Consider the following 25,907-nt stretch of genomic DNA (forward strand, 5'->3'; position numbering starts at 1 on the left):
CAAGACTCACTAGATGAAAGATAAACCCTTGTGATAGGTTCTATTTACCAAGAACCCAGGCAGAAATTCCTTTTACTATTTTTTTAAAGATTTATTTATTTATTTGACAGGTAGAGATCACAAATAGGCAGAGAAGCAGGCAGAGAGAGAGAGGAGGAAGCAGGCTCCCTGCAGAGCAGAGACCCCCGATGCGGGGCTCGATCCTAGGACCCTGGCATGATCATGACCCGAGGCAGAGGCTTTAACCCACTAAGCCACCCAGGCACCCCTCCTTTTACTATATTTTATCTTTTAATCTCATTGTCCTTGTTTACTCAATTTTCATCTCATAGAAACTATGAGCTATAAAATTAACAGAGGTCCCTTAACAATCTTTAAAAACCAAGGTGTGGGTCATATTTGTTTCTCGTTACCATGGTATACCATTTGTATACCAAATGCTGTATACATTTACTTGTATTCCTGGTCACTTTTGTCCCATCCTTATATCCCTTTCTTCTTTTACGGCACGTCAAACCCCTGCTCCTTTGTGGAATAAGGTGAGGTATAATTAAATATGTAAATATTTTATTATTTACTAACATTATTTACTGTGCAATAGAACCCACCCATCCTATGGGTTTTTTGTTTGTTTGTTTGTTTGTTTGTTTTATGAAAACATCTTCCACAAGAGGGACTTTGAAGGACCTGAAAATTTTAAAGGGTAGAGGGAACTAAAAAGAACACAAGCTGACAGTGGTCTATACCTATTTTTTTAAAAAACAATTTAATTCCCAACCTCTAAATCAATGTTTTGATTTAAAAACACATCTGATTCTTTGATTATCATGTCCAAGATTGGCTTTAGAGTAACAGGGATAGGGGGGTGGGTGCCTGGGTGGCTCAGTGGGTTAGGCCGCTGCTTTCAGCTTGGGTCATGATCCTGGGGTCCTGGGAGCGAGCGAGTCCCACATCGGGCTCTCTGCTCAGTGGGGAGCCTGCTTCTCCCCCACCTTCCCGCCCCACCAGCCCAACCAGCCTCTTTGCCTACTTGTGATCTCTCTCTGTCAAATAAATAAATAAATAAAATCTTTGGGGTGCCTGGGTGGCTCAGTGGGTTAAGCCGCTGCCTTTAGCTCAGGTCATGATCTCAGGGTCCTGGGATTGAGCCCCGCATCGGGCTCTCTGCTCAGCGGGGAGCCTGCTTCCTCCTCTCTCTCTCTTGCCTGCTTCTCCATCTACTTGTGATTTCTCTCTGTCAAATAAATACATAAAATCTTTAAAAATAAATAAAATCTTTAAAAGAAAAAATAAAAAACAGGGATAGGGCAGAAATTCAAAGGAGGTTACACTGGAAGTGGGACTGGCCATAAATTGATTGCTGAAGCTAGGGGATGCTATAGGGTTTCCAAATCGTTCCCTCATTTTGTGTGTGCTTAAAGGTTTCCATAGTGAAGGGTTCAATACAGGGTGCGGGGGGATATTATTCATAATCTCATCAAAAGCATCTGTTAATACTTTGGCATATTTCTTTACGGTTTTAAAAAAATGTAGGTTGAGAAATGTGAAATATCGACATGAAAATAAAAATCTGTTACATTCTTGTCGTGCATCACAAGTCCCAAACTAGATTTGGCAACTGCGTCCCGCACTATTATCCAGACACATCCTGTGCCTTCTGAATGAGGCATCAGGGAAGAGTGTACCTCAAAAAGTGACCTTCAAATGCCCTGATTTCATTCAAACTACAAAGATGAAATTAAGCCTACAAATAAGCCAAATCTGAGGTATTCGTGCTTTCTCTCCAATAGGGAAAAAGGAACTGCGGCGGCCAGTACTGCTGTGGTCCGTTCCGGTGCGGAGTTTGAAATCCGAGCCGCCCGAGTCACAGGCTGGCAAGGCCAGGGCCCGGGATCCACCCCGGCATGGCCGGTCTCGCTCCCTGTTCCCGAGACCTGGCACAGGGCACTTCCTGGGTTAGGGGAGGTGCCTGGGTCTCGTGCTTCAGTCACATGATCAAGGACAACTTCTACGCAGGCCTGAGCTGAGGAGTACCTGTCCCTCACCCTCCGCGTGAGGCCGTGGCACTGCGGCCTCCTCAGACCAGGGCCATCTGTGCCACACGTTGCACTTGCCCACAAATGAGCTTCTGTTGACACTGCATTTTCATTAGTTTTTTCTCCTCTTAACTGACTTCATGAACTTTTCCAGGAACAGAAGCCATGTTCTCGTCTCCTCCGGGGTAGTCCAGTTCCGCTGGGGTCCCCAACACTGGGTAATTGTGTCATTTGAATCAAAGAATCATTGTCACCCACCATTAGTGCACGGAGAGCGAGCCTTTGAAGTTTTTTGATTTTGCTGGGAGGTGTGTGACCTCCATCTACCCTCTGACTGGGACTGCAGACCACGGGGGGCTTGGACAAATGGTTCATTCCCTGTCAGGACAGCGATTAGCTTTCCATCTCCTACACGGCACCGGTGTTAGGCACTTACCCCAAGTGTTTCTCATCTTCTCCACTGCACATCCTGGGGGCCGGACCCATGTTTCCTCTTGTTTTCTGCCCTGGCCTCTTCCAGGGCAAGGTGCTCTTAGCCTGCCAGGCCAGTATCCGACACAACAGGGGCAGCTGCAGACAGACAGTAGTCAATATCCTGGGGCAGCAAGGTCTAATCAGGGAGTGGTTGAAGTCCTGCTGCCTAATCAACAACTTCTGGTGTTCTGAGGAGAGGGCAGGAGCCAAAAGGATGGTACTGGGCCCGGCGTTTGCCTTGAGGGCCCAAATCCTGATTCAACGAATTCAGATGTTGCCTACCTTTTGGCAGATGTGTAAATTTAGAATCATTTACAAGTTCGTGCAACCTCATCCAAAATGGCAGGTTTTTTGTTTTTTTTTAAAGATTTTATTTATTTATTTGACAGAGATCACAAGCAGGCAGAGAGGCAGGCAGAGAGAGAGGAGGAAGCAGGCTCCCTGCTGAGCAGAGAGCCGCGGGGCTCGATCCCAGAACCCTGGGATCATGACCTGAGCTGAAGGCAGCGGCTTAACCACTGAGCCACCCAGCTGCCCCAGGGTTGTTTTTTTTAATTAAAAATTTAAATAATGCTTAAATATCTAGGGACCCACAAGAACCAGAAACTAACCAGTAACATACCAACCTCTCCCTCACCTCTTTGCCATCATCCCACACTCCACTGGTAACCACAATCCTTTGCTCATATTATAAAACGGGTATCGTGGAGCGCCTGGGTGGCTCAGTGGGTTAAGCCTCTGCCTTCCCTCGGGTCATGATCTTGGGGTTGTGGGATTGAGCCCCACATGGGCCTCTCTCCTCAGTGGGGAGCCTGCTTCCCTCTCTGCCTGCCTCTCTGCCTACTTGTGATCCCTATCAAATTTTTTTTTAAAAAAGGGTATCATGAGGTATGTGGTCTCTTGACAGACCCTGACACCTCCCCCAGCATGGCTGGTAACTCACTCCTGAAAGCACATCCGTATCTTGCCGGGAGTTGTGTTGAGCCCCACACTCATCGCTGCTTTAGCTGCTGTGGCTGTTAGAAAAAATGCTGCTCCCAGAGCCCTGGGTGTCCTGGGGAGCCCTGTAGGCCCAGACAGCTCCAACACTGGCTCCAAGGACTGGGTGTCTGCGCCAAGGACATTTGCTCTGACGCCTGCAAGGCATCCTCTTTGCGAGCTCTTACTCCAGCTCCCTGCCCCGTGCGCTAAGCTAGGGGAGACTGGAATGCAGTGTGGACTGGGACTCTCACCCAACGGCAGACCCTTAAAGGAGTAGACCGCTCCTGGGAAGGGCAGGTGGCCCGGTCAGTGGACCAGCACTGGACTAGCATGGGAAGCTTCCAGCCCACGCTCTGCCTTCCCGAGCAAGAGCGCATCGTCCGCACATCCTGAGGGGTGGGGCGAGGTGTATGTGGTCAAGTGTTCCGTCTTGTTTGGTTCCTGGCTCGGCTGCTTCCGGGCTGTGCACCTTGGATGAGCGAGGTGCCCCCCTGTGCTTCCGTTTGTGCATCTGTAAATTAAGGGCAACCCTAGAAACTACTGTGTGCCTTGGTCTGTGTCTGTTAGAGTATTTTACCCAGCGTATGTATGTAAACAGCCCTTTCCACGGGCCCTGAGTGTATTAGCCCCTTTAACAGGATGAGATGAATGAATTAGGACCTCATTCATGATCTTCAAATACAGAACCTCAGTGCTCTGACAGGACTAAGTATAGACCACACAAATGTTGTCTTCTGAGGCCGTGTCCAGATGCAGAAAAGATCCAAATCCCTGGAACGAAGCTGTTCTCAGCCTGGCGCTGCCTCCTCAGCACGGGGTGGGTGACCTTTGCATCCCCAAGGGCTGAGGCTGGTGGCTCTCAGCCCTCTGATCTATGCCAAGCGTTGCTGCGTTAACCCACTGCCAGCTATAAAAAGGGCTCGAGAGAACCCTTTCCTACTGAGATTACAAGATCAGCCAGTACAGAGCCGCAGGCTTCTTCATGCCCTGAGACCGTGACATGGTACCATCGAGCAGTTTTATCGTCCAGTCTGACATAAAAGATTGGCCGGAGCAGGATTCTGGACCCACGAGGGAAATCAACACCCTTAACCAAGGCTTTCACTCCCACCCTGACCTCCACCAACCCAGTCCTACCAAGAGCCAGAAAACGACAATGTAAACAACATCCATACTCACTTTATTTTCAAACAGAGGGCATGTATCCAAAGGGAAGCAGGACTAAGAACCACTGTGGGGGCCTGAAGTCATCTGCCTTAGCCTTCTGGCCCCAGAATGCCTCGTGACCCAATGGCCGTGGGGATAGAACTGCCACTTGATGGTACACGTCTCAGAAAGGTCAATTCCCCCTTCCCCAATGGGGGCACAAAGTCAGTGGGTCCCCGGAATACTGCCTCAGAATCATTCCAGGACGACGTACGACTGACCGTCAGTCCACAAACATGAGCGGGAGGGGATCCAGGAACCATGGATGGTGTTGGCAGAAAATTATCCTGGGTGAGGGGCGCCCAACACCAGGATGCACCTTCCGTTAGCAGGAAGGGAGCAGACAGAGCCCTCGGAAAAGATGCAGAGGCAAAGAGCACATTGATTAGAACATTATCCCGGGACAGAGGTGGGGCCACTTCCCACCATTACCGTCAAATAACTGTAACGAATCAAAACACAGAGAAGGCTCTTTACTGGAGTTAATCAAACTACGGCAGAGTGGGAGTCAGGGCGGAGGTCCTATTCCCAAAGGAAATACTGGGACGGGGGGAGCCATGCTCACAGGGCCAGGTAGGTCCACTCTAAGTCCTCAGAAAGGAGCCCTGGTCCGGAAAACAGCAAACATCCACGATCACTATGTGGGGCTGACCCGGGGGGAGCCAGGTGAGCCGCGGCGAGGAATCGGCTCTGGCTCTCCAAGGTCATCCCTGCTCTTTACCCCTCCAGTGACGCACAGAACCAAAGCGTGGAAACACCGGAGATGGACGTCAGGTGTTTATGTCTGGGCAATCTTCTGACAGTTTGCATGGGAAGGGAGAGGGCAGCGGACACCTGTCTCTTACGGCAGGGTCACGGGGAGAGGCGAGGACACCCAGCTGTGACACGCGGGAAGAGGAAAGGCAGCCAGGCGCCTTAGGCCTGGGGCAGGGTCACGGCCAACAGCCCTCCCGGCCCCAGCTCACCACCTGCCTCACGGGGAGGTCTCCATGGAATGAGCATGATTGCCAACGTGGCCAGAAAAGCCATCGATGCCGCTCATGGGGCAGATGATGAGGGGGGCTGCGCTCTTCCCCCCCGAGTAACTCAGGCTGAAGTAGGGCCGGACAGGCCCACAGAAGGTTGCGTGAGAGAAAGTAAAGGTGTGGCACCTCTCTGTCACGTTGTAGAAGGAGACCTCGCCAGCATCATAGTCCAAGAAAATGCCCACCCGCTGGAGGGGGGTCCGCAGGGGGAGGGCAGTCATCGGGGAGGTGAGAGCCCAGTACTCCTTCCCGTACCACAAGGACACTGCCCAGAATCCGTTCTGGGGGGCCGAGGTGACTCCGCCTTTCCTGCACACGGAGTCTTCGCAGACACCTATGGTCCACTTGGCTTTATCTCCCACCTCTACCTCCCAGTAATGTCTCCCAGCGATGAAGCACGGAGAGCCCAGCACACAGGGGAACAGATTGAACCGCTCGGGGTTGTCAGGCAGGTCCTGCTGGAGGTAACTGTACCGCACCTGCCGCAGGTTATCGGAGAGGATCAGGCTGGGGTAGGCCGTGTCTGGGTCCAGGGTCACGTCCACTGCGGAGACACGGGGGAGACGGGGCGGTCAGCCAAGGGCTGGGCGCACAGCGGAGGACACCCAGCTCGTGTCCCACCTCCCCCCGAGAAGAAAGCACGCACGCCCCACGAGAGGCTGCGTTCTCTCATGAAGGTCATCCTGGAGTTTACGCTCCAGAAACTGTCTGCGCTGGCCTTTCTAAGCCAACAAACGTGCAAAGTACGGATTTCACCTCTGCTCCCTTTTTTAAAAACACCTTAAGCCCCATTATCCATTAAGAACTGAATTCCCTACTTAAATTTTAGCGTTCTGGGTATGTGAACAGGGGACGGCAAACCTGTATCACTCAGGGGCACAGCCGGCTGGGTGTCCGACTCTTAGCTGCGGCTCAGGTCCTGATCTTAGGGTCCTGGGACCGGCCTGTGACAGGCTGTGCTCAGTGGGGGGTCTGCCCGGGCTTCTATCCCTCCCTCTTCCTCTGTCCCTCCCTACCACTTGTTACACACACACACTAAGATAAATACTCTTTAAAAACAAACAAAAAACCCCAAATCACTATGTTACACCCTCCATTCCACGAGCTCTTACTCAGCACCTGCAAACTCCTTCATCCTTTTCTAAGGTCCACGGAACCCCCGCATCTCCCTCCAAGGGCCGCTGCTCACCAGGCTTCACCCTCGCCCTCTCCCGAACCTAAACCTACCCTCCCCGTCCTGGTTTTCCAGTCTTGCTCCGGCTAAACACTCCCAACACAGTGTCCCCAGACCACGGCTCAGGCGGGCTGAAGGACTCCCACGGAACGTTTGTGATGAGCAACCGTGGAGGGACCAGGAGTGCCAGGTCCTAGATTCGTGGTTCACCCACCCACCCGTGCACAGCAGTCACTGCCCTGTCCCCCAGGCCACGGGTGTGCTTCCCAATCAGACAGCGAACTCCAGGCTCTTTCGCGCCACCACAAAAGCCTACATGATGTGCGACAGTGTGGGACATGCGCACAGTCTCCAGCTAACACTTGCTGAAAGAACAGAACATGGACCACACGGGAGGACATCATGGAAAGAACACCTGTTGCACGCCTCTCTCCACAAGGAGGGTGCCGCGTCACCACGGGAAGTACACACCCCAGATGCGAACACGCCAGGGACCACAGAACTACCCAGTCCCTGACCCTCCAGTGACGGTGATGGTCAAGGATAGCTTCCACTCCTGCCCCAGCACAGGGAAGGCATGACCCGAGATCCCCACACTCCCCAGAACTCAGGAGAAGAGCCGAACCCCCTAACTCTTTCTGGAAGGATGACTGCTTTCTGCAGAGCACACGCTGCCCTAAGGGCAGGCGGGCAGGCAGAGCCCCTGTTTGAGGACTGCACTTTCTACTCAAGCACCTGACCTTGATTTCCTCCTACTCCAAATGCCACCAGCTTCAGCTCTGAGGCATTTCAGGAGGCAAAGATACTGTAAACACATAGGAACAACCAACAGTTTTTTTCATGGTTGCTGTTTATCTCTTTGATACATGTCATCTAGAGAACCCCAATTCAGGCAATTTCCAAGATCATTCACAACAACGGTTAGGTGTTTAGGAGTTTCACTCCTGTTTCCATTACCTCCTTGTCTCCATCACCTACCTGAGTATAACTGAGCTTCCCTCAATTCTGAAAGAACAAGAGAGAAGTTGTTACGGACTTGGGAGTATTTCCAAGAACTACCGAACCGAACCGCCAGAGCCTGCGTGAAGCCACGGTCTCAGGAGACAGTGTGGGACTGCTGTCGTGGCCGTGGGCTGTCATCGGCCGTGGGCTGCCGTCTCTACCAACATCTGACTCCATCGTTCAACCAAGAGCTCTAAAGGAACAGGGACTGGGAACTTTGGGTGGAAGGTAACCATGTGCCTGAGACGGGAAGCCAACGGGGTCAAACTGAGCCAAGATCAAGGATTCCGCCCTCCAGCGGGCAGCTGGCCCTGCAGCGGGAAGCACGGTTCCACGTCCCCAGTCACGCGTAACTGTCGGCTCTCCGGAGCCACCTGTTCCGTGGCTGGGGGGCTCCACGTGCCGTTGTCCACCACCACGTGGGGGCGAACACCACTTCCTTGACCGGCACTTAACAGCGGACAAAGCATGTTCACAAACAAGCTCTCATGAGCCTTTTAAGTGGCAGGAGAGAAGGAGAAATCAGTGTGAACCAGTCAAGGAAAGTCCTGCCTTCTGGCGTCACCCACTGTGTCTAGGGCGGCCTGTCCCTATTTGTGTGATTGTGGAAGACACCGGAGTGTCTCCTACATATGTCTTTGGAACGATAAAACGCAAACAAAGTCTTAGGATACATTGCACAGGAAATCACCTGAGATTAGGGGGATTTGTGATTTGTAAAAAAGAAAAAAAGGGTTTCCTTATTTTAGATCCCAATACACCATCCAGGAATTTTAGCATTTAGGATACAGCCAACTCTTTATTGAATGTGGCTCACGAAGAGAAAATTTTACATTTAGAAAGCCTTCCCTTGAATACCTAAGCCACTGTATTTAGTAAGCGCGGCTTGACCCCCCCATCCTGGCTGGCACCAACGCCCATGAGCGGGAGGAGCTCGGCAAATTACAACTTTAAACACTGCCTCAAATGAAATGCCGCCAGGATAGTTTCTGTTCATTCTTCTTCCCAATTAAAGAAAGAATTAAGCAAATTCTGGATTAATTTTCAGATTGCCCATTTTTCAGCCCCATTAATAGAGACTGAGAACTGAGTGCGCGCAAGGCCATTAACTGAAACAAAGAAGAGGAAGACTCAGAAGATCAGAGAAGCTGCAGGGGGGTGTCCCCCTGCCTGTCCCCCCACTTTTAAAGAACATGTCTATCTTCCCAGGAAACTTCAACATCAAAAGCCCAGTAAATACATAAATTTACCTTGGATTTTCTCCATATCTGACTGCATTTTTTCTAAGGGGAGAAAAGAAGACAGTCAGTTTTCATCCCACACCTGGCTGAGAAATAGATCCTCCTCTCAGACAAGACAGACATCCAGAGCACGAATGCATTTCCCTGATGGATGCCTCTTCTCCTATTACCTGTGAACTGCTTCAGGCTCTCGGTCAGGAATAGACACTTCTGCGCAAAAATGTGGATTTTCTCTTGCAGATCTGGAGGTGTGATCCAGGGCTCAGGGATCCTGATTCTTTCCGCTCTAAAATTAAAAAAAAAAAAGGTAAATCCCTCCCCCAACCCGACACCTTGTAGAGCCCAAAGCCCGGGTTAAGCCAACCAGCAGTCTCTAAGAGCAGCCACGCCAGCTCCCCCCACCTCCTCCTGGACTGGACTGCTCTACACGGGAGCAGGAGAAACAGCTTACTCATGGTAACTACCCCCACAGCCCCTAGCTTATGGATTTTCAAATGGCTCGTCCTCAAAAGGGTTACGGAACTAAACTGAATACAAGGCTGACATTGTCAGAAAGCCCTGGATTCCTAGACAAGATCCTAGAGATCCAGAGTGGGCAACATCCCAGAGCCCTCAGATTCCCAAAACGGTGAGAACCCTCCAGACAGGCACCCGCCCTGCTCAGGTCCATGGCGAAAATGGACTGCAGGATGCCTGCCCAGTATCCCATCTCCCATCACCCAAGTTCTACAGGGTTCGTGGCTGCCCAGTGGAGATGTGACCCTATGACTGAGTTCTGCCCAGTAAGAGGTTCGAGTGTCTTGTGGCAGTCTGAGAAGCCTGCTGAAAAAAGGACTGTGCTGTGACCTCTCTCCCCCGGGCCGGGTGGCATTCCAGCAACCATCGCACTGTCATCTCGGGCTGTCACATCGAGGCAGGAGCGTGAAGGGAAGGAGACCAGCAGCCCAGCCCAGGGGTCCCTACCTGCACACTTCTACATGGCGACAACGTCTTAAATTATGTTTAAGCCTTAAGCCAACGACATTTTGGGATTCCTGTCTCATATAGCCACAGCCAAACACTAACATCACGGAGTGCGAGGCTCTGGACCTCTGTATCCCCGTGCTGGACCAGAACCAGACTGGCCTCAGACAGCAACACTGGCAAGTCAGGGCAGTAATCGCTGGGGCATCTGGCTGGGGCTGGACACGCACTCACTCCTCCCCCTCAAGACCCTCAACTCCACCCACACGGTCTACCCCCTGCACTTGCCTCCGACCTACTCCACCTACACTGCCCTGCCCCGCCCCTCAAACGCTCCCACGAGGCCTCGCAGCACGCCTCTGGAGGGTCTTCCCTGTCCAGTATCCGAGCCAGCTTCAAAGCCAGTCTCCGCCCTGTGGGCACTCCTGCACAGGGAGCTCCCCACGCCCGCCCGCTGGCCCGCGCGGCCGCCCCTGCATCCGGCCCACTCGGAGCTCTTCTCACTCCACAGCTGACGCCGCCGCGCAACAATGAGAACAAGGGCCAGGACCCAGGAAACTCACACGAGTTCGGTAACTCTGAGCCAGTCACACTCTTCTAAGACCGTATTTTCCTCACAGAGGGACTGGGGTGGGGGGTGGGGGTCATTGGGGGAGGACTCTGAAACCCGGAGGTAGCGATGACCACAAAAAACCCTGCACTGTGCCCACGTGTGTAGGAGCCTCCACGCTGGCCAGGGCTGCGTCCTCACGAACCACGGCAGCCCCAGCCCCCCACACCCCTCCTGGCTTGTCCGGAGGTCCTGAGCTTTATGGAGAACTGGTCCATCCAGCTCTGTGTACTCGAGTGACTTGTGCAGAGATGGGCAGGGAACATGTCGCTCTGGTGAGCTGTCCTTCTCCGGCTTTGGGCTCCTTCCAGGATTCACGAGGATAAGGCAAAACAGCCTCTTCACTTGCTTTAACACTGGGGAGGGGGAATACGGTACCTGCTCAGCGTGTCCCCGATGTCCTATAAGAGAAAGGAAAAGGATGACCGTGAGAAGTCGTAACTTCAGTTCTCTTTCAGCTGTTTGCTGAAAACCCAGCTAACCTGACCCTCCCTCGAGAAGCCAGGGGGACAAGGAACAGGAGCAGGACTCAAGAGTCTAGGAGCAAGAAATCTGGGAGGCACCATTCACTACCCCGGCATTTCCGTGTCCTGCTCCTGCCCCACCAGCCAAAGATCTCACGGTTTCAAACTTCCTAATGAGCGCTCCGCCTGTGAACCACAACGGCCTACCTGTCCAGCTTTCTTTGACTTTTTATTGTGAAATAATTTCAAATATGCAGAAAAGCTGCTAGCACAGAGCTCCTGTATATTCCTTCCCAGATTATTATACCCACGTTTATATTCAGAACCATTTGAGAGATCACTCTTTACATTCTATAATGTGTCCCTGCCCCCTTAGCCTTCTGTATTTCCTAAGGGCAAGTACATTTTCTTACACAACTACAGTAGTTATAAGCAACAGTGATCTAAAGATCAATGAATCAAGGGTCTAAATGACCTTTATCTAACCCACAGTCCAGAGCCTGGTTGGAGCAGTCTTCTTTTTTTTTTTTCCAATTTATTTATTTTCAGAAAAACAGTATTCATTATTTTTTCACCACACCCAGTGCTCCATGCAAGCCGTGCCCTCTATAATACCCACCACCTGGTACCCCAACCTCCCACCCCCCCACCACTTCAAACCCCTCAGATTGTTTTTCAGAGTCCATAGTCTCTCATGGTTCATCTCCCCTTCCAATTTACCCAAAAGCACATACCCTCCCCAATGTCCATAACCCTACCCCCCTTCTCCCAACCCCCTCCCCCCAGCAACCCACAGTTTGTTTCGTGAGATTAAGAGTCACTTATGGTTTGTCTCCCTCCCTATCCCATCTTGTTTCATGGATTCTTCTCCTACCCACTTAAGCCCCCATGTTGCATCACCACTTCCTCATATCAGGGAGATCATATGATAGTTGTCTTTCTCCGCTTGACTTATTTCGCTAAGCATGATACGCTCTAGTTCCATCCATGTTGTCGCAAATGGCAAGATTTCATTTCTTTTGATGGCTGCATAGTATTCCATTGTGTATATATCCCACATCTTCTTGATCCATTCATCTGTTGATGGACATCTAGGTTCTTTCCATAGTTTGGCTATTGTGGACATTGCTGCTATAAACATTCGGGTGCACGTGCCCCTTTGGATCACTACGTTTGTATCTTTAGGGTAAATACCCAGTAGTACAATTGCTGGGTCATAGGGCAGTTCTATTTTCAACATTTTGAGGAACCTCCATGCTGTTTTCCAGAGTGGTTGCACCAGCTTGCATTCCCACCAACAGTGTAGGAGGGTTCCCCTTTCGGAGCAGTGTTCTTAACGAAGCGCCTCGCATCTGCTCCCCTCCATGGCCATTCTACACACAGAGCATCACGACACACGTCTCGAACAGTCCCTTCGCACCGATCTTTCGTGGCAGTGCCGTTGGTTTCACGCACGCTGTGTCGTCTACAGGTGGCCATCCCTCCACGGTGTCTGTGACTAAGGCCAGGCTGTATCATCTTTGGCTAGTGCAGGGTAAGTCCTTCTAAAGGTACATGATACTCGGCTGCCCCTGACTGGCTCTATTTTGATCGCCGTATAGCTACTATCTTTCCTTTTGTAACGAAGAACCAATAGAAAAGTGATACTTTGAAATTATGTTAATACTCCAACCCTTACCAGACTTCCTTACCAGATTTAGCCTCCATTGATATCACTGCCTGAATTACCTTTTACTATGATGGTTATTAAAGGGTCATTGGCTAGCTTCAAAATTCCTTCTATATTAATTAACATTTTACTAGGAGTGATTTCCCCATTTATTATTATATGGACCCATATATTCTTATTTTATTTAACAGGTTATAATCCATCACTGTTTGTTTTTATTTTGGTGCTCAAGAAGTCTGAAACTGGGTCAGAGTCTCTGTCACTTTTTATCCTATCTCTTCCCACCCCATTTTCCCCATTCCCATCTGATTTATCCTTCCCGTTTCCTCTGCAAAAATAAGCAGATACATGATGTTCCAATTATCTTTTTTCTTACACAAAAAGTAGCACACTCTATATTTTCTGTACTATGATTTTCACTTAACAGCACATTCCTGGAAACCACGATCAGTTCAGAGGTTATCCTCCCTACTCTTCTACACAGTTGCATAGTAGTCCACTGTATGCACACACAGTTGGTTCAACCACATTTTCTTGGTTTGGAAGGTGGTTCCCCCCATATTTTGCAGTTACAATGTTACACTGAGTACCTTGTATGTATATATTTCTGTACCTACTTTCATACCTGAGTATTTCTTCAAGGTAAATTCCTGAAAGGACTCTTGGTCAAATTCTAACTGCATGTATACTTTCGTTAAATGCTGCCAAAACAATTTGTCTTCCCACCACTATGTGAGATTTCTCTCCACATCCTTGCTAACGGCATACCGAATTAAGAAAAGTTTGCTATTCTAGGGGCGCCTGGGTGGCTCAGTGGGTTAAAGCCTCTGCCTTCGGCTCGGGTCATAACCCCAGTGTCCTGGAATCGAGCCCCGCGTCAGGCTCTCTGCTCAGTGGGGAGCCTGCTTCCTCCTCTCTCTCTGCCTGCTTCCCTGCCTACTTGTGATCCCTGTCAAATAAATAAATAAAATCTTAAAAAAAAAAAAGAAAAGAAAATTTTGCTATTCTAATGGGGGAGAAAGGGTATTATAGTATGGTTTTTAATTGGCATCTTATTAAAAGTACAATAGAACACTTTTTCACAAATGCATGGTCCAATTTCATATTTTTTTGCAAAGTGCCTATTCAGATCTTTTGCTCATTTTCCTATAGAACTTGTCCCCCCCCCCAAATTTTTTGAATGTTCTTTATATACTATTTTTGAATGTTCTTTATATATTATTTGTGATATTTGCTGCAATTTTCTTTCAAATTGGCACTGGTCTTTTGAAGACTTATTTGTTATTTTAGAGAGAGAGAGTCTGTATGTGCCCAGGAGCAGAGAGAGAGGGAGAAAGAATCTCAAACAGACTCCTGCTGAGCACGGAGGCTGACACGCGGCTCAGTCCTAGGACACTGCAGTCATGACCTTAGCCAAAATCAAGAGCTGGACGCTGAACCGACTCAGCCACCCAGGCAGCCTGTGACACTGGTCTTCTGCATGGTTACAGTGTCTATGTGTTTTTCTGTGGTGCTGTCATGCGCTTAGTTCCACCGGCATCACAGTACGCTTTCATGTCTAACAGGGCCAGCTTCCGCCCCCAGTTCTTTGTTCTCAGTGCTTCCCAGCTACTTTTATGGGCTTATTTTTCTATCTGAAATGTACCATCCATTTGTCTAGCTCCAGATAAAGTGTGTTGTGTTTCTGTTGGGATTGCATTAAGTTTATAAATTAACTTAAGGGACACCTGGGTGGCTCAGTTGGTTAAGCGGCTGCCTTCGGCTCAGGTCATGATCCCAGCGTCCTGGGATCGAGTCCCACATCAGGCTCCTTGCTTGACAGGGAGCCTGCTTCTCCCTCTGCCTCTGCCTGCCACTCTGTCTGCCTATGCTTGCTCTCGCTTCTCTCTCTATGACAAAAAAAAAAAAAAAAAAATCTATAACTTAAGATGAACTGATGGGATGATGCTGACATGTCTTAGACAAGAACAAGAAATGTCTTTTATTACTTCAAGTCTATCTTGTGTCCAGCAGGAGTGTTTTATAATATTTCCACACAGATTTTCACACACTGTTTATAAGTTTATTTAAGTTTATTCCCAGGTATTTTGCCTTTTTTTTTCTTTTAAAGATTTATTTACTTATATGACAGAGAGACAGAGATCACAGGTAGGCAGAGTGCCAGGCAGAGGGAGAGGTAGAAGGAGGCTCCCCACTAAGCAGGGAGGCTGATGCGAGGCTCAATCCCAGGACCCCAGGATCATGACCTGAGCCAAAGGCAGGTGCTTAACCAACTGAGCCACCTAGGAGTTCTCTTCCGTTTTTCAAGTGGAAATGGGGTATTCTTTCCTAAAATGTCTTCTGGTGGTTATCTGCACATACAAAGCCTGCCGATTTCTGTCTGTTAACCTTACATCCTGCTGCCTTGCTGAATTCTTTAATTAATTTTAGCACTGATTCTTTACTTTATAATTATATAATATATATTCTCCAAATGACATGGTTTAATGTCTTTTATAACACTGTTCTTTTTCATTTTTTTCTTTTTAAGATTTTTATTTATTATTTGACAGACAGAGATCACAAGTAGGCAGAGGCAGGCAGAGACAGAGGAGGAAGCAGGCTTCCTGCTGAGCAGAGAGCCTGATGCGGGGCTTTTTTTCATCCTTTTTTTAAAAAAGATTTTATTTTTAAGTAAACCCTACACCCAACACGGGGATCAAACCCTACCATGAGCTCGAGAGTCACCTGCTCCACCCATGGAGCCAGCCAAGTGCCCAGGCCTTCCTCACGCTTATGCATGTAACTGCTTCATCTACACGGGCTGAAACCTCCGGACGAGGGTAACCGAGGCAGGCAGCAGCGGGCATCTTGCCTCTTCCTGACCTCGGTGGGAACGCATCTGAGTGTCTCCTCGAGGAAGACTTCGCTTGCTCTTCCAGGGACATCCGCCTCAGCCGTCTCCCTCTCATTCCACGTCCCCGACCCCCTCTTTCTTCTACAGAACCATCTCTTCAAAAATGTCCTCACGAATATCGTCCGCCTTTCAAAGAAACACTGAAGGGACCCTGGGTGGCTCGGTTGGGTAAGCAGCTGCCTTCGGCTCAGGTCATGATCCCAGCGTCCTGGGTTCGAGTCCCACATCGGGCTCCTTGCTCGATGGGAAGCCTGCTTCTCCCTCTGCCTCTGCTGCCACTCTGCCTGCCTGTGCTCGCTTGCATGCGCGCTCTCTCTCTCTCCCTCCCTCTCTCTCTCTCTCTGGCAAATAAATAAATAAAATCTTTAAAAAAAAAAGAAACACTGGAGACCTCCAGGGCCCGACCCCGCAGCGCACAAACGCACGCCCGACGCGGCCCCAGCACAGGCGAGGCCGCAGCCACCAAAGCACCGGCCAAGCCCGCGTCCGTTGGCGGCTCCCGGGCGCCCCGCGGCGGGAACGAGCCCGAGGCCCGGAGCCCCTGGACGCAGCCGGGAAGCGCGCGGGGCTCCTCCCGCAGCGGAGCCGCAGCGGCCCGAGAGGGACTGACGCGCTCCAGGCGATGAATCGTGACAAAAGGACTCACCGTGAAAGAAATGGGAGGCGAGAGGCCACGGACCGCAGGCAAGGCCGGGAGACGGGCCGCACGAGCGACCGTTCGGCGACACACGGTGTCCTTCTGCGGCGACGGCCGCGTTCCCGAGCGACACCGCTGTGGTGACCGCACGCGCACTTCCTGACCCGCCGGACGCGACCGAGGCGCACACCCTGAAACGGCTGAAATGACCAACTACTGCTGCCCGGATTTCACGACGGAACCGAGCCAACCCAAGCCCTCGGCTCTGGCCTACGAAGCCCTAAGGCGGGCGCACCTGCGTGTCCCGCGTCTGCCCCGCGTCTGCCCCGCGGCAGTCCCGCGAGCGAGCGTCACCCGGCCAGGCCGACCGGCCAGGGACACGCGCACTCGGCCGCCCGAGGAACCCCGTGTCTCACACGCTACCTGCGAACCACCCAGTCTTCGGAGCGACTGCTGTCGTCAGGCCCGCGCACCGGCCGCAGGGAACCTGCCTTCCCCCGTCCGGAGAACGGAAGCCGCGAGCCGGGACAGCCCGCCCCCGCCTGCCCCGGACGATCTTCCAAAACCACCTCCTCGACGCGCGCCTCAGTCCCCTCCCGGCCTGTCTTCTCGGCGCAGCCGGGAGGGGCAAGTTCATCAATCACCGCTTCCCCGACTCTCCGCACCCGGATCCTTACCCAGACTCTTCTGCAGACTCTTTTCCACCGAGTTCAGCTCGTTTCTTCAAGCATCCCTCCCCGGGAGCCCCACCGGCCCGCCGTCCTCATGGCCCTTCTCCCGGACAGTCACCTCCTCCCGCAGGGGCCCTCACCCTGCCGGTCCCCACTGCCCCCACCGCGGCCCCTGCCCAAACTGCTCACCGCGGCAGCCCCTCTGCCAGCATCAGTGAAGCCCACGGCTTTAAACCACTCGGGTGTCAGCCCTAAGGGCCTGAGACTCTGCCGTCCACTCCCTCTTTCCTGGTCATACTCTGCGTCTCTGGCCAAGTGTTCCCACTGCAAACTCCTCCTTTTCTCCCTGACCATTAAATACTGGTGTTCACGAAGGCTCAAGGCTAGGCTTCTTAGGAGTCTGAAGCAGGAGCCAGGCAACTTTTTCCTAAAGGCTGGACAGTACATATTTTGGGTTTCGTAAGCCACGCACCATCTGCCAGGTGCAACTCTGCTGGGCTGCGGCAGTGGAAGGGAAGCGCACAGTACGGCCGGGGACGCATGTGGCTAATGCCGACGTAGGGACAATGGAGCCTGAGTTTTATATGATTTCACTTATCGTGAGATAAAATGCTTCTGATTCTTCCCAATCATTAAAAGCTGTAAAAATCAGGGGTGCCTGGCTGGCTTAGTCGGTTAAGCACCTGCCTGTGACTCGGGTCATCTCAGGGTTCCGGGATTGAGTCCCACATCAGACTTCTTGCTCAGCAGACAGCCTGCTTCCTCCTCTGCTGCTGCTCCCCCTGCTTATGCTCTCCCTCTCTCTCTCAAAGAAATAAAATCTAAACAAATAAATCTGTAAAAACCAAGGGTGTGGGGTGAGGAGGCTCAATCGGTTGAGCATCCAGCTCCTGACTTCAGCTCAGGTTATGATCTCAGGGTAGTGGGATAGAGCCCCCGGTCGGGCTCTGCACTGAGTGTGGTGCCGGCTTCAGATGCTCTCTTCCCCTCTCCCGCTGCCCCTTCCCCACTAAAAACAACAACAGAAACACCGAGAAAACAAAGAAACAAAAACAAAACACACACAAAAAATCCCCAAACTGTGAACACCAGGCTTAGTCTGCAGGACAAACAAAAGCGGAGTTGGCTGATCCCTGCCCTAGGCCTCCAGGCCCTTCTTATGACCTTTATCAACACCAGCCATCCCCACCGCTCTCTTCTCTCCTGTCTGACCTCCACAGCAGACCATAACCTCCAGGAGAGTTTCCTCACCACTTAATCCCGCTGCCTGGAACAGTGCCGGACCAGAACAGATAATTCACACGCACCGAACGCACAGCGGCTTGTGTCCTGCAGTCCTGCTGAGGTCAGCGCAGCCGGATCGCCTGGGATCGCCCGGGATCGCCCGCACGACACCTAGCCACACTGGACCACTTGGCCAGCCGCCCCCGCTCAAGGGCTCACTGTTTCGTGGCCGGGCCGGTACACACACAGATGTTCATGTTACAAGATACTGCACGGAGACAGTCTCTAAATGGCATGGGGGCCGAACCCCTCATTCCATGGGGTCACCGGGCCCGGAGAGGTCAAGAGCCTTGCATGTGACCGGACCAGGTGGCGCAGGACGGGCCTGGGCATATGGTCCTCCTTTTGCCCTCTCTGTGAGACAACGCAACCGCCCGATCCAAGCCGTGGGGCCCGGAGCTTCCGCGAGGCACGTCTTCCTTCTGACAAGCCGAAAGCTGAGCCGGGGCCCGCGAAGCGCCGGAGCGGACAGGGGAGGAAGGGCCGCGGGCCGCCCGGCAAAGCAAGAAGGGAGATGTTCGGGCAGGGCTGCGCTGGCGGGCACCCCGAGCCTCACCTGCAGGAGCTCCCTGGTGGGCTGCTGCTGCTTCTCCTCCAGCTGCGCGATGAGGCCGCTCAGGTGGGAGATGTTGCAGGAGAACTGGGAGATGGCGCCGTTGATGCTGTTGTAGATGGCCAAATCCAGCTCCTCGAGCCGGGCCAGCAGGCGGTACTCATGCTCCTTCAAGGAGTGGTAGAGCTGCTCGAACTCCCACACGATCTTCTCCCTCTCCATCTGGGTCAGGCTCTGTGCGGACGACAGGGCAGGGCACTGACCGGAGGGAAGGCTCCCCCCAGAGCCTTCGTGTCTGCTCCCCACTCCCCAGCCCAAGAGCTCATCATCTCATTCCAGCAACCCGTTCCCTCGCTCCCGGTGTCAGGCTGTACGGACTGGACACACAGCGCTGAGGGGCGAGTGGCCCGGGGATAATAAAGCTATCAGTCCATGACAGTCGTCCCAGATGTGAGGCCGGGACGGCCCGCACTGCAAGAACTGGTACAGCCTCCGCAGGAGCACGGGGCAGTCTTGTCCCCTGCGGTTGGAGAGCAGACGGGGCTTCCTGACAGGGGAAACGACACTGGAAGGATGGGCAGAGGAGCCAACGATTCCGTCCGGCAGAGCCGTGAGCGCAGAGGGGAAGCCAGAGAAGGTAAGAGGGTAAAACACCCGCCAGGCCAGGTGGGGCAAGACTTGTGGCAACTGGGAGCCACGGAAGATGCTGGGGAAGGGACGGGGTCAGCCAGGTGCCGCGCAGCAGTGGACCGGGACACTCCATCCTCGGACTGGGACTGGGACCACGGCCCTGAGGCCCTTCCAGTGTAGCCCAGACCCCGTTTCTGGCTCCCAGCAGTGTTCCTCAACCACCCCTCAGCCATGGGTGCGGCTCCTTCTCCTGCAGATTTGTTTCCGAAGCCAAGGTGCCCTTCCTTCTCCCCCGGTGCCCCCTGACAGGATGCTAGAGCTCTGTGCACAAGAAATCGTCAGCAACCCTCTTTCTTTACTCCTGGAGAAGGAAGATTTTTGGGGGCACGGACATATGTGGCCCCCAGAGCCAAAAACACTGTCCAGCCCTTTCTGGAAGCTTGTTGACACTTGCTCTCAGCTCCCCTCCCTGAGAATCTTCCCGTTAACGGTCCCCTCCGTCCCTCTCGAAGCCCTTCCTGAGCACTCACTGGGTAGCACACACCTTCCTTCCAAATGGCTTTGGTAAGGTTACAGCTCCCTTCAGCTAGAGCCTTTCAAAGACGCAAGTGATACAACGTAACCCTAGAAATGGAAAACTAAGGGGCACCTGGGTGGCTCAGTGGGTTAAAGCCTCTGCCTTCGGCTCAGGTCACGATCCCAGGGTGCTGGGATCGAGCCCCACATCGGGCTCTCTGCTCAGCAGGGAGCCTGCTTCTTCCCCTTTCTCTGCCTGCCTCTCTACTTGTGATCTCTGTCAAATAAATAATATCTTAAAAAAAAAAAAGAAAAAGAAAGAAAGAAATGGGGGGTTCCTGGGTAGCTCAGTGGGTTACGTCTCTGCCTTTGGCTCAGGTCATGGTCTCAGGGTCCTGGGATGGAGCCTGCATTGGGCTCTCTGCTCAGCAGGGAGCCTGCTTCTTCCCCTTTCTCTGCCTGCCTCTCTGCCTACTTGAGATCTCTCTCTCTCTATCAAATAAGTAAATAAATAAAAATCTTTAAAAAAAAATTAAAATAAAAAAATTAAAAAAATAAAAAAGAAATAGAAAACTAAAGCTGAAATTGAACGTAAAGAACAACTGATTCTCAGCTTCTAGAAGGGGCCGCCCCTGGCGGGCTGGTTCATTGGGGCGGCGGAGGGGGAACGAGGGGACAACAATTCTGTCCGGCGTGGAACTCCCTTCGAAGGCAGGACATTTGGCATCTCTGCCCTCCCTCCCCAGTGACTCAGTTCCTCGAGTGACAACCAAAGGAACAGCCACACGACACACGAGGGGAAGGAGAGGGCAGCACCAGCGTTGAGGAAAAACCACAGGTCGAGTCCAAAGTCCTCACTCCACAGAGGAGGAAGCAGACCAGAGACGGTGTACCACGCTCCCCGTCTATCCAGCAGGGAGGGTCAGAACCAGGAAGCATGTCTAAGTGTCCTCTGAGGGAAGGACTTTTTCTGCCCTGACAGTCCTCCCACAGGGGATACAATGGCTGTGTGCGGGGGGATTCTACGCAGGCACACCAGGAGACTGTCTAACCGGCAGCCCTGTTTTCAAGCTCGGGGAGATGAGGTCTGGGGGGGGGGTGAGTGTGGGGGCAGAACAAATGGTGGATTCGACGTTCCCTGCCCAAAAGTCCTTTATGACACCCTGGCCAGGACTGATGAAACCTCACAAGTTTGTTAACAGTTTGCTCCTCTTGAGAATTTCTCATATTTTATTTACCGTTAAAAAAAAAAAAAAAAACTGGGGGCATCTGGGTGGCTCCTGGGGTCCTGGGATTGAGCCCCCACATCGGTCTCTCTGCTCAGCGGGGAGCCTGCTTCCCCCCCTCCGCCTGCCTCTCTGCCTACTTGTGATCGCAGTCAAATAAATAAAATCTTTAAAAAAAGAAAAAATAAACAAAACTACTTGAGCACCTCTGTGGTGGATATCAGGATTTATTATAAAAGTCTCCATATTTTTTTTTTTAATTTTTTGGTTGTCAGAACAAAAGCCCCTTATATCCCTATTACAAATGGGCACATCCGTCCCCTCCTCAGCCACCATCAGCAGCCACCTACAGAATGGCATCAAAGGAGGCTAACTGTGCCCAAGAACTTCCCCTCCATCAGTGTCGTCAAGGATCAGCCCTGCTCTACACAAAACTAGCGGGATAAACTTCCAATAGGTCAGATCCCCACAGGTTCCAACTCGGCTCCTCTATCTCTTCCCCCCGAAAGTGGGACTCCTCTGGTTCTCCGGGTGAGCTCCCCAACTCCCACCTGGGGCCGTCTCACCCACAGCTGAAGTTCTGGGCGTTCTGACGGGCTAAGTGTAAGGGAAGTAACATCAGCCTTACAAAACACACAGTGGCCCGCAGGAGCGGTGTCATCTGTGAATTCCAAATCCCCTTACCAAGAGTTCAGCCCGTGCCTGCTCCCCCTGTGCCCGACGCCTCTTCTTTAAGTCCTTCACTCTTTTCAGGTGGTCCAGCTGGTTCTGGATTTGCTCCTGAGGAAAGCAAAACAGGTGCACAGTTCAAGATTAGACAGACCTTAGCATCAGCACGGCTCATGTGCTTATCACTGCAACCACTCCTCAGGCCACGTCCCTGCTTAGCGCCTGTCCTTGGACTTCCTGCCATCGGCAGGGCACGGAGGTCTCCACACCTCTCTGTGGCAGTCTGTGTGTGTCTTAAACTGGTGGGTCACCTGCCCATCCCTGGACGGATACCGCACTGCTCAATGGAAAGGTGAGTGGGCTGTGAGGCTTAGAGCTGGGTTGTGGCTCTCCACAGACACACAGAGAGAAAATGAGTTAACTTCTCATTTTCCTCACATGTGGCATAGGCGAATACCACCTTCCCAACCTACTCCAGAGGTACTGCCAGTGTAAAACAATATATCCTAAAGTACCATGAATACTAAGTGATTAGTTATGCACAAACGTACACACATTTAAACGTAACTGTACACCCTTCTGTCCTCCAGCGGGCAAATACACAGATAACAGAAGTTGCCTTACAACTGTTCTAGTCAACACTTTGTTTCCATGTCATTGTTTGGCCGCGGGCCTTCACCGTTCCAAGGGTTCACAAAGAGCGACCCACTCATTTGATTTCGTGTAATCTTCCTGGTAACTGTGTAATCTGGTTAAAGGACTTCAGCGGGAAAGAGCTGCTCTTTTCCATGGGCTTCTAGAACAGACCGGAGCACAGGCAAGCGCTGGGGAAATGCTCACAGACTAAGTGATGGGCACCTGCGGGCGGGGCACACAGCCAGTTGACGTCCGAGTGTGTTCTGTGTGAGATCACCCGCGATCCGACAGGAGCACGAGCGTGGCGGTGGGTGCCTGCTTTTACGCACATCCTTTATACCGTCAGGGAGCGGGCGTGTTCTCGGTGCGTAACGTGCCGGAGAGCGGGGAGACCCAGGGGCCCCGGGGTGGGGGGATGGCGGGGGGAGGGGACACTTCTGGCTTCCTCACCAGCTACAGGTTCTCCCAAATCTGAGTGCGGAGGCTCTGGAGCGGACAGAGAGGAAATGACGGCTGTGAACCACACGTCCGGCTCAGCCATTTTCTAGGCGGAAAAGAGGAAGCCCCTTGGCTCTCTCCTCCCTTTGTCCGCGCGCGCTCCCGCCCCTCCCTCGCCGCGCCGCCCTCACCTTGAAGCCCTCCACCGCCTCCTCGAGCGGCAGCACGCTGTGGCCGCGGTGCTCGCGGGAGCGGTCGCACACCACGCAGATGGGCGTCTGGTCCTCCTCGCAGTACAGCTTCAGCGGCTCGCGGTGCTTCTCGCACACGCCCATCTCGCCCCCGGGCCCCGACGGCCGCTCGGTGCGCAGCTGCTTCACCAGCTGGGTCACGTTGGCCAGGTGCCGGTTGGGCCGCATGTGCCGCTGCGGAAAGGTCTCCCGGCACTGCGGACACGACACGTTGGTCTCCGCCGCGCCCCAGCAGCGGGTGAGGCACGCGCAACAGATGTTGTGGCCGCAGTCGAGCATCATGGGCTCGGCGAAGTACTGCAGGCACACGGGGCAGGTGGTCTCCTGCTGCAGGCACTCGGCCACGCTCCCGGAGGCCATGGCGCGGGCCCGGGGGGGCGCACGGGCATGGGCCCCGGCGCCCAGCTCTGCGCGGAGCCCAACTCTGCCGCGCGCCCTCCCGCTCGCGGCTTCCGGGCGGCGCGGGAAGGCGGGCGGGCGGAGGGCGGCGCCTCCCGGCCCGGATCCCGGGCGCGCGCGCGCGCGCGTGCGGGTCCCCGGCGTTGCTCGGGCCTCCCGGCGCCGCGGTGCCCCAGCCGCCCGGGCCTGGGAGGTCGCGCGGCCCCGCCGAGCCCCGCGGCTGCGCGAGGGGCAGCCGAGGGGCGCCGCCGGCCGGACTCGCGCAGCCGGCGCTCGGGGCGCGCAGGACAACGTGGCCGCGTCCGAGCGTGTCCCGGCGCGAGCGGAAGGGGCGGCCCCGGGGCGGGGCTTGGCGCGGGCCCCTGGCGCGACGCGCTTTCGCGGCCCCGGGTGCGCATGGTTCCTCCCGGAGCGAATGGGGAGGCCCCGCCAGCGCCCGGGGCGCGACGCGCGGGGGCGAGCTCCTCGGGGTCCGGTGACCGCGGCCCAGGGTGTCCCGCGGGGACGCGTTAACCCCGCCTGCGCGCGGCGGGCCCCGCGCCGAGCTCCCGCGGCCTGGGCCTGGACCCCGAGGCTTTTGTTGGGTGTCCTATCGGGCGCCCAGGCCTCGGCGCCGCGGAGCGCGGGCTGGATGTGGGTGCGGCTCGGGAGCCGCCTGACCTCCCCAGGAGGCCGGAGGAGGGGAGTAGCCAACTGAGTTGCATCAGTCAACATCCCTACTTGCAGGCCCTCGCAATTTTGTTTCGAAAAATAAAGTTAATTACCTGATGGCAACATTTCTGCAAGACAGAATGAGTCAGACAAGCCCTGTTCGGGTTCTTCCCACTGTGCGGGAGCCAACTGGTGTCTCTTCTGAGAAACCGGGATGAACATTATAGCCCAACAAGGAGGGAGACCTCATCACATCTTTGAGGTTTTTAACTAGCCGGTGCTCATCCATTAGCGTAGAAAATACACAGTGTGTGCGGTATTGAATAGGACCCAGCTGGCGCGTGCTCCTTCCCCAAGCGCAGAAGAGCCACAATCCCACTCCAATACGATCCAGTGATCCAGTAGATTTACCCACAGTTCCTGCCTTGGCATTTCCGGGTCTCCTTTGCTGTTTCCTCAGTATTGACCTCATCCTCTTGATTTCATTGAATCCAGACAGACTTGCCTTGCTTTATTTCTCAACTTGCCTCTAGGTACTGTCATTTCCATTATTACGCCTTGACCGGAATGATTTCAACACGTGTCAGTTTGCAGGTGTGTTTTAGGTGAGTTGGTAGCAGGCTGGCTGTGAGCGTGTGCACTCATTTCCCTGTTGCAAGTCTTTCCCTCTAACCCTCTCACCTCCAGGGTGAGAATCATCCTTAGAAAACTCCTTAAATGCTCCTTTCATTCTCTCCCTTCTCACTCAGAAATCTTCACAGCCTCCTTTTGGGCCTCCAGGACATTGTTCAAACCCTTGAGCATGGGGTTAGCATGCTGGCCTCCAGCATGAACTAACGGCTTCACTCCCCTCCTAGGAAGCCATCATCCCAACCCAGCCTGGTGGGGCTTGGTCTGTGCCACCACAGTCCTCTGCAAGGCCTGCTCAGCAGTCCTGCTCCTTCCTGAGCGGATAGCCTAAACAAATGACCACACTGACCTCTCTCCTTTCCAGTCAGCCTCCCACGTTCACATAGAACCTCAAATTATGAGTACTTATTTTCTGGGGGAGGACTTTGATTACCTTGCATAGAACACTCACGTCTCTCTCAACGTTCTCCATCGGGGCCTACGTTTAAATTAGGCAGTGTCTTTGGTTTGCATGTAGTTCAATATCTTGCTGATGCCTGAGATTTCCCCAAATGTGGGAAACTCGACCACATAATTTGTGGGAGTGGGGGACTGTGCTCGCCTTTCCCCTGTTAAAAAAGAATAAATAGGGCACCTAGCGACTGCCTTTTGCTTAGGTCATGATCCCAGGATCCTGGGATGGAGCCCTGATCCCTTCATCGAGGCCCCTCCTCAGCGAGAAGCCTGCTTCTCCCTCTCCCAATTCCCTCTGCTTGTGTTCCCTCTCTGTCTCTCTCTGTCAAATAAATAAAATCATAAACAAACAAACAAACAAACAAATAAGGAAACTGGTATCAGATGCTTAAGTGGAAACAGAGACTCCCCTCCAGACTCTCTCTGATCTCAATTTGTAGTCCCTCTAATCACTTAGATCCTGGAGTTGCACCCAAGAATCAAACAGCACACCTCCACTGGATGCAAATTGCAAGAGGTTTA

General features: G+C 53.1%; 1 protein-coding gene and 1 pseudogene across 1 annotated transcript; one reads left to right on the forward strand and one right to left on the reverse strand.

Moving 5' to 3' along the window:
* Window positions 1-4,650: 4,650 nt before the first annotated feature.
* TRIM27 (tripartite motif containing 27) lies at window positions 4,651-23,902 on the reverse strand. Its single transcript, XM_044261271.1, has 8 exons — window positions 23,193-23,902; window positions 21,943-22,038; window positions 18,890-19,120; window positions 11,091-11,113; window positions 9,310-9,425; window positions 9,149-9,181; window positions 7,875-7,901; window positions 4,651-6,266 (listed from the first exon to the last, which is right to left on the reverse strand). The coding sequence occupies exons 1-8, from the start codon at window positions 23,610-23,612 to the stop codon at window positions 5,671-5,673; spliced, it is 1,542 nt and encodes a 513-aa protein (XP_044117206.1). The 5' UTR covers window positions 23,613-23,902; the 3' UTR covers window positions 4,651-5,670.
* Window positions 23,903-25,357: 1,455 nt separating this feature from the next.
* On the forward strand, window positions 25,358-25,543 carry LOC122896784 (annotated as a pseudogene).
* The last annotated feature ends 364 nt before the right edge of the window (window positions 25,544-25,907 follow it).

The sequence above is a fragment of the Neovison vison genome, chromosome 1 (assembly GCF_020171115.1).
Source record: "Neovison vison isolate M4711 chromosome 1, ASM_NN_V1, whole genome shotgun sequence".
NCBI lineage: Eukaryota > Metazoa > Chordata > Mammalia > Carnivora > Mustelidae > Neogale > Neogale vison.

Bases quoted from the DNA above. Each gene is read 5' to 3' on its own strand.
- TRIM27 (XM_044261271.1), bottom strand. From the start codon at position 23,612: ATGGCCTCCGGGAGCGTGGCCGAGTGCCTGCAGCAGGAGACCACCTGC. The intron at 11,114-18,889 runs GTGAGGCTCGGG...TTTCTCTTATAG, and splicing joins CCACCAGGGAGCTCCTGCAG to GACATCGGGGACACGCTGAG. The intron at 9,426-11,090 runs GTACCGTATTCC...TTTTAATTTTAG, and splicing joins ATCGGGGACACGCTGAGCAG to AGCGGAAAGAATCAGGATCC.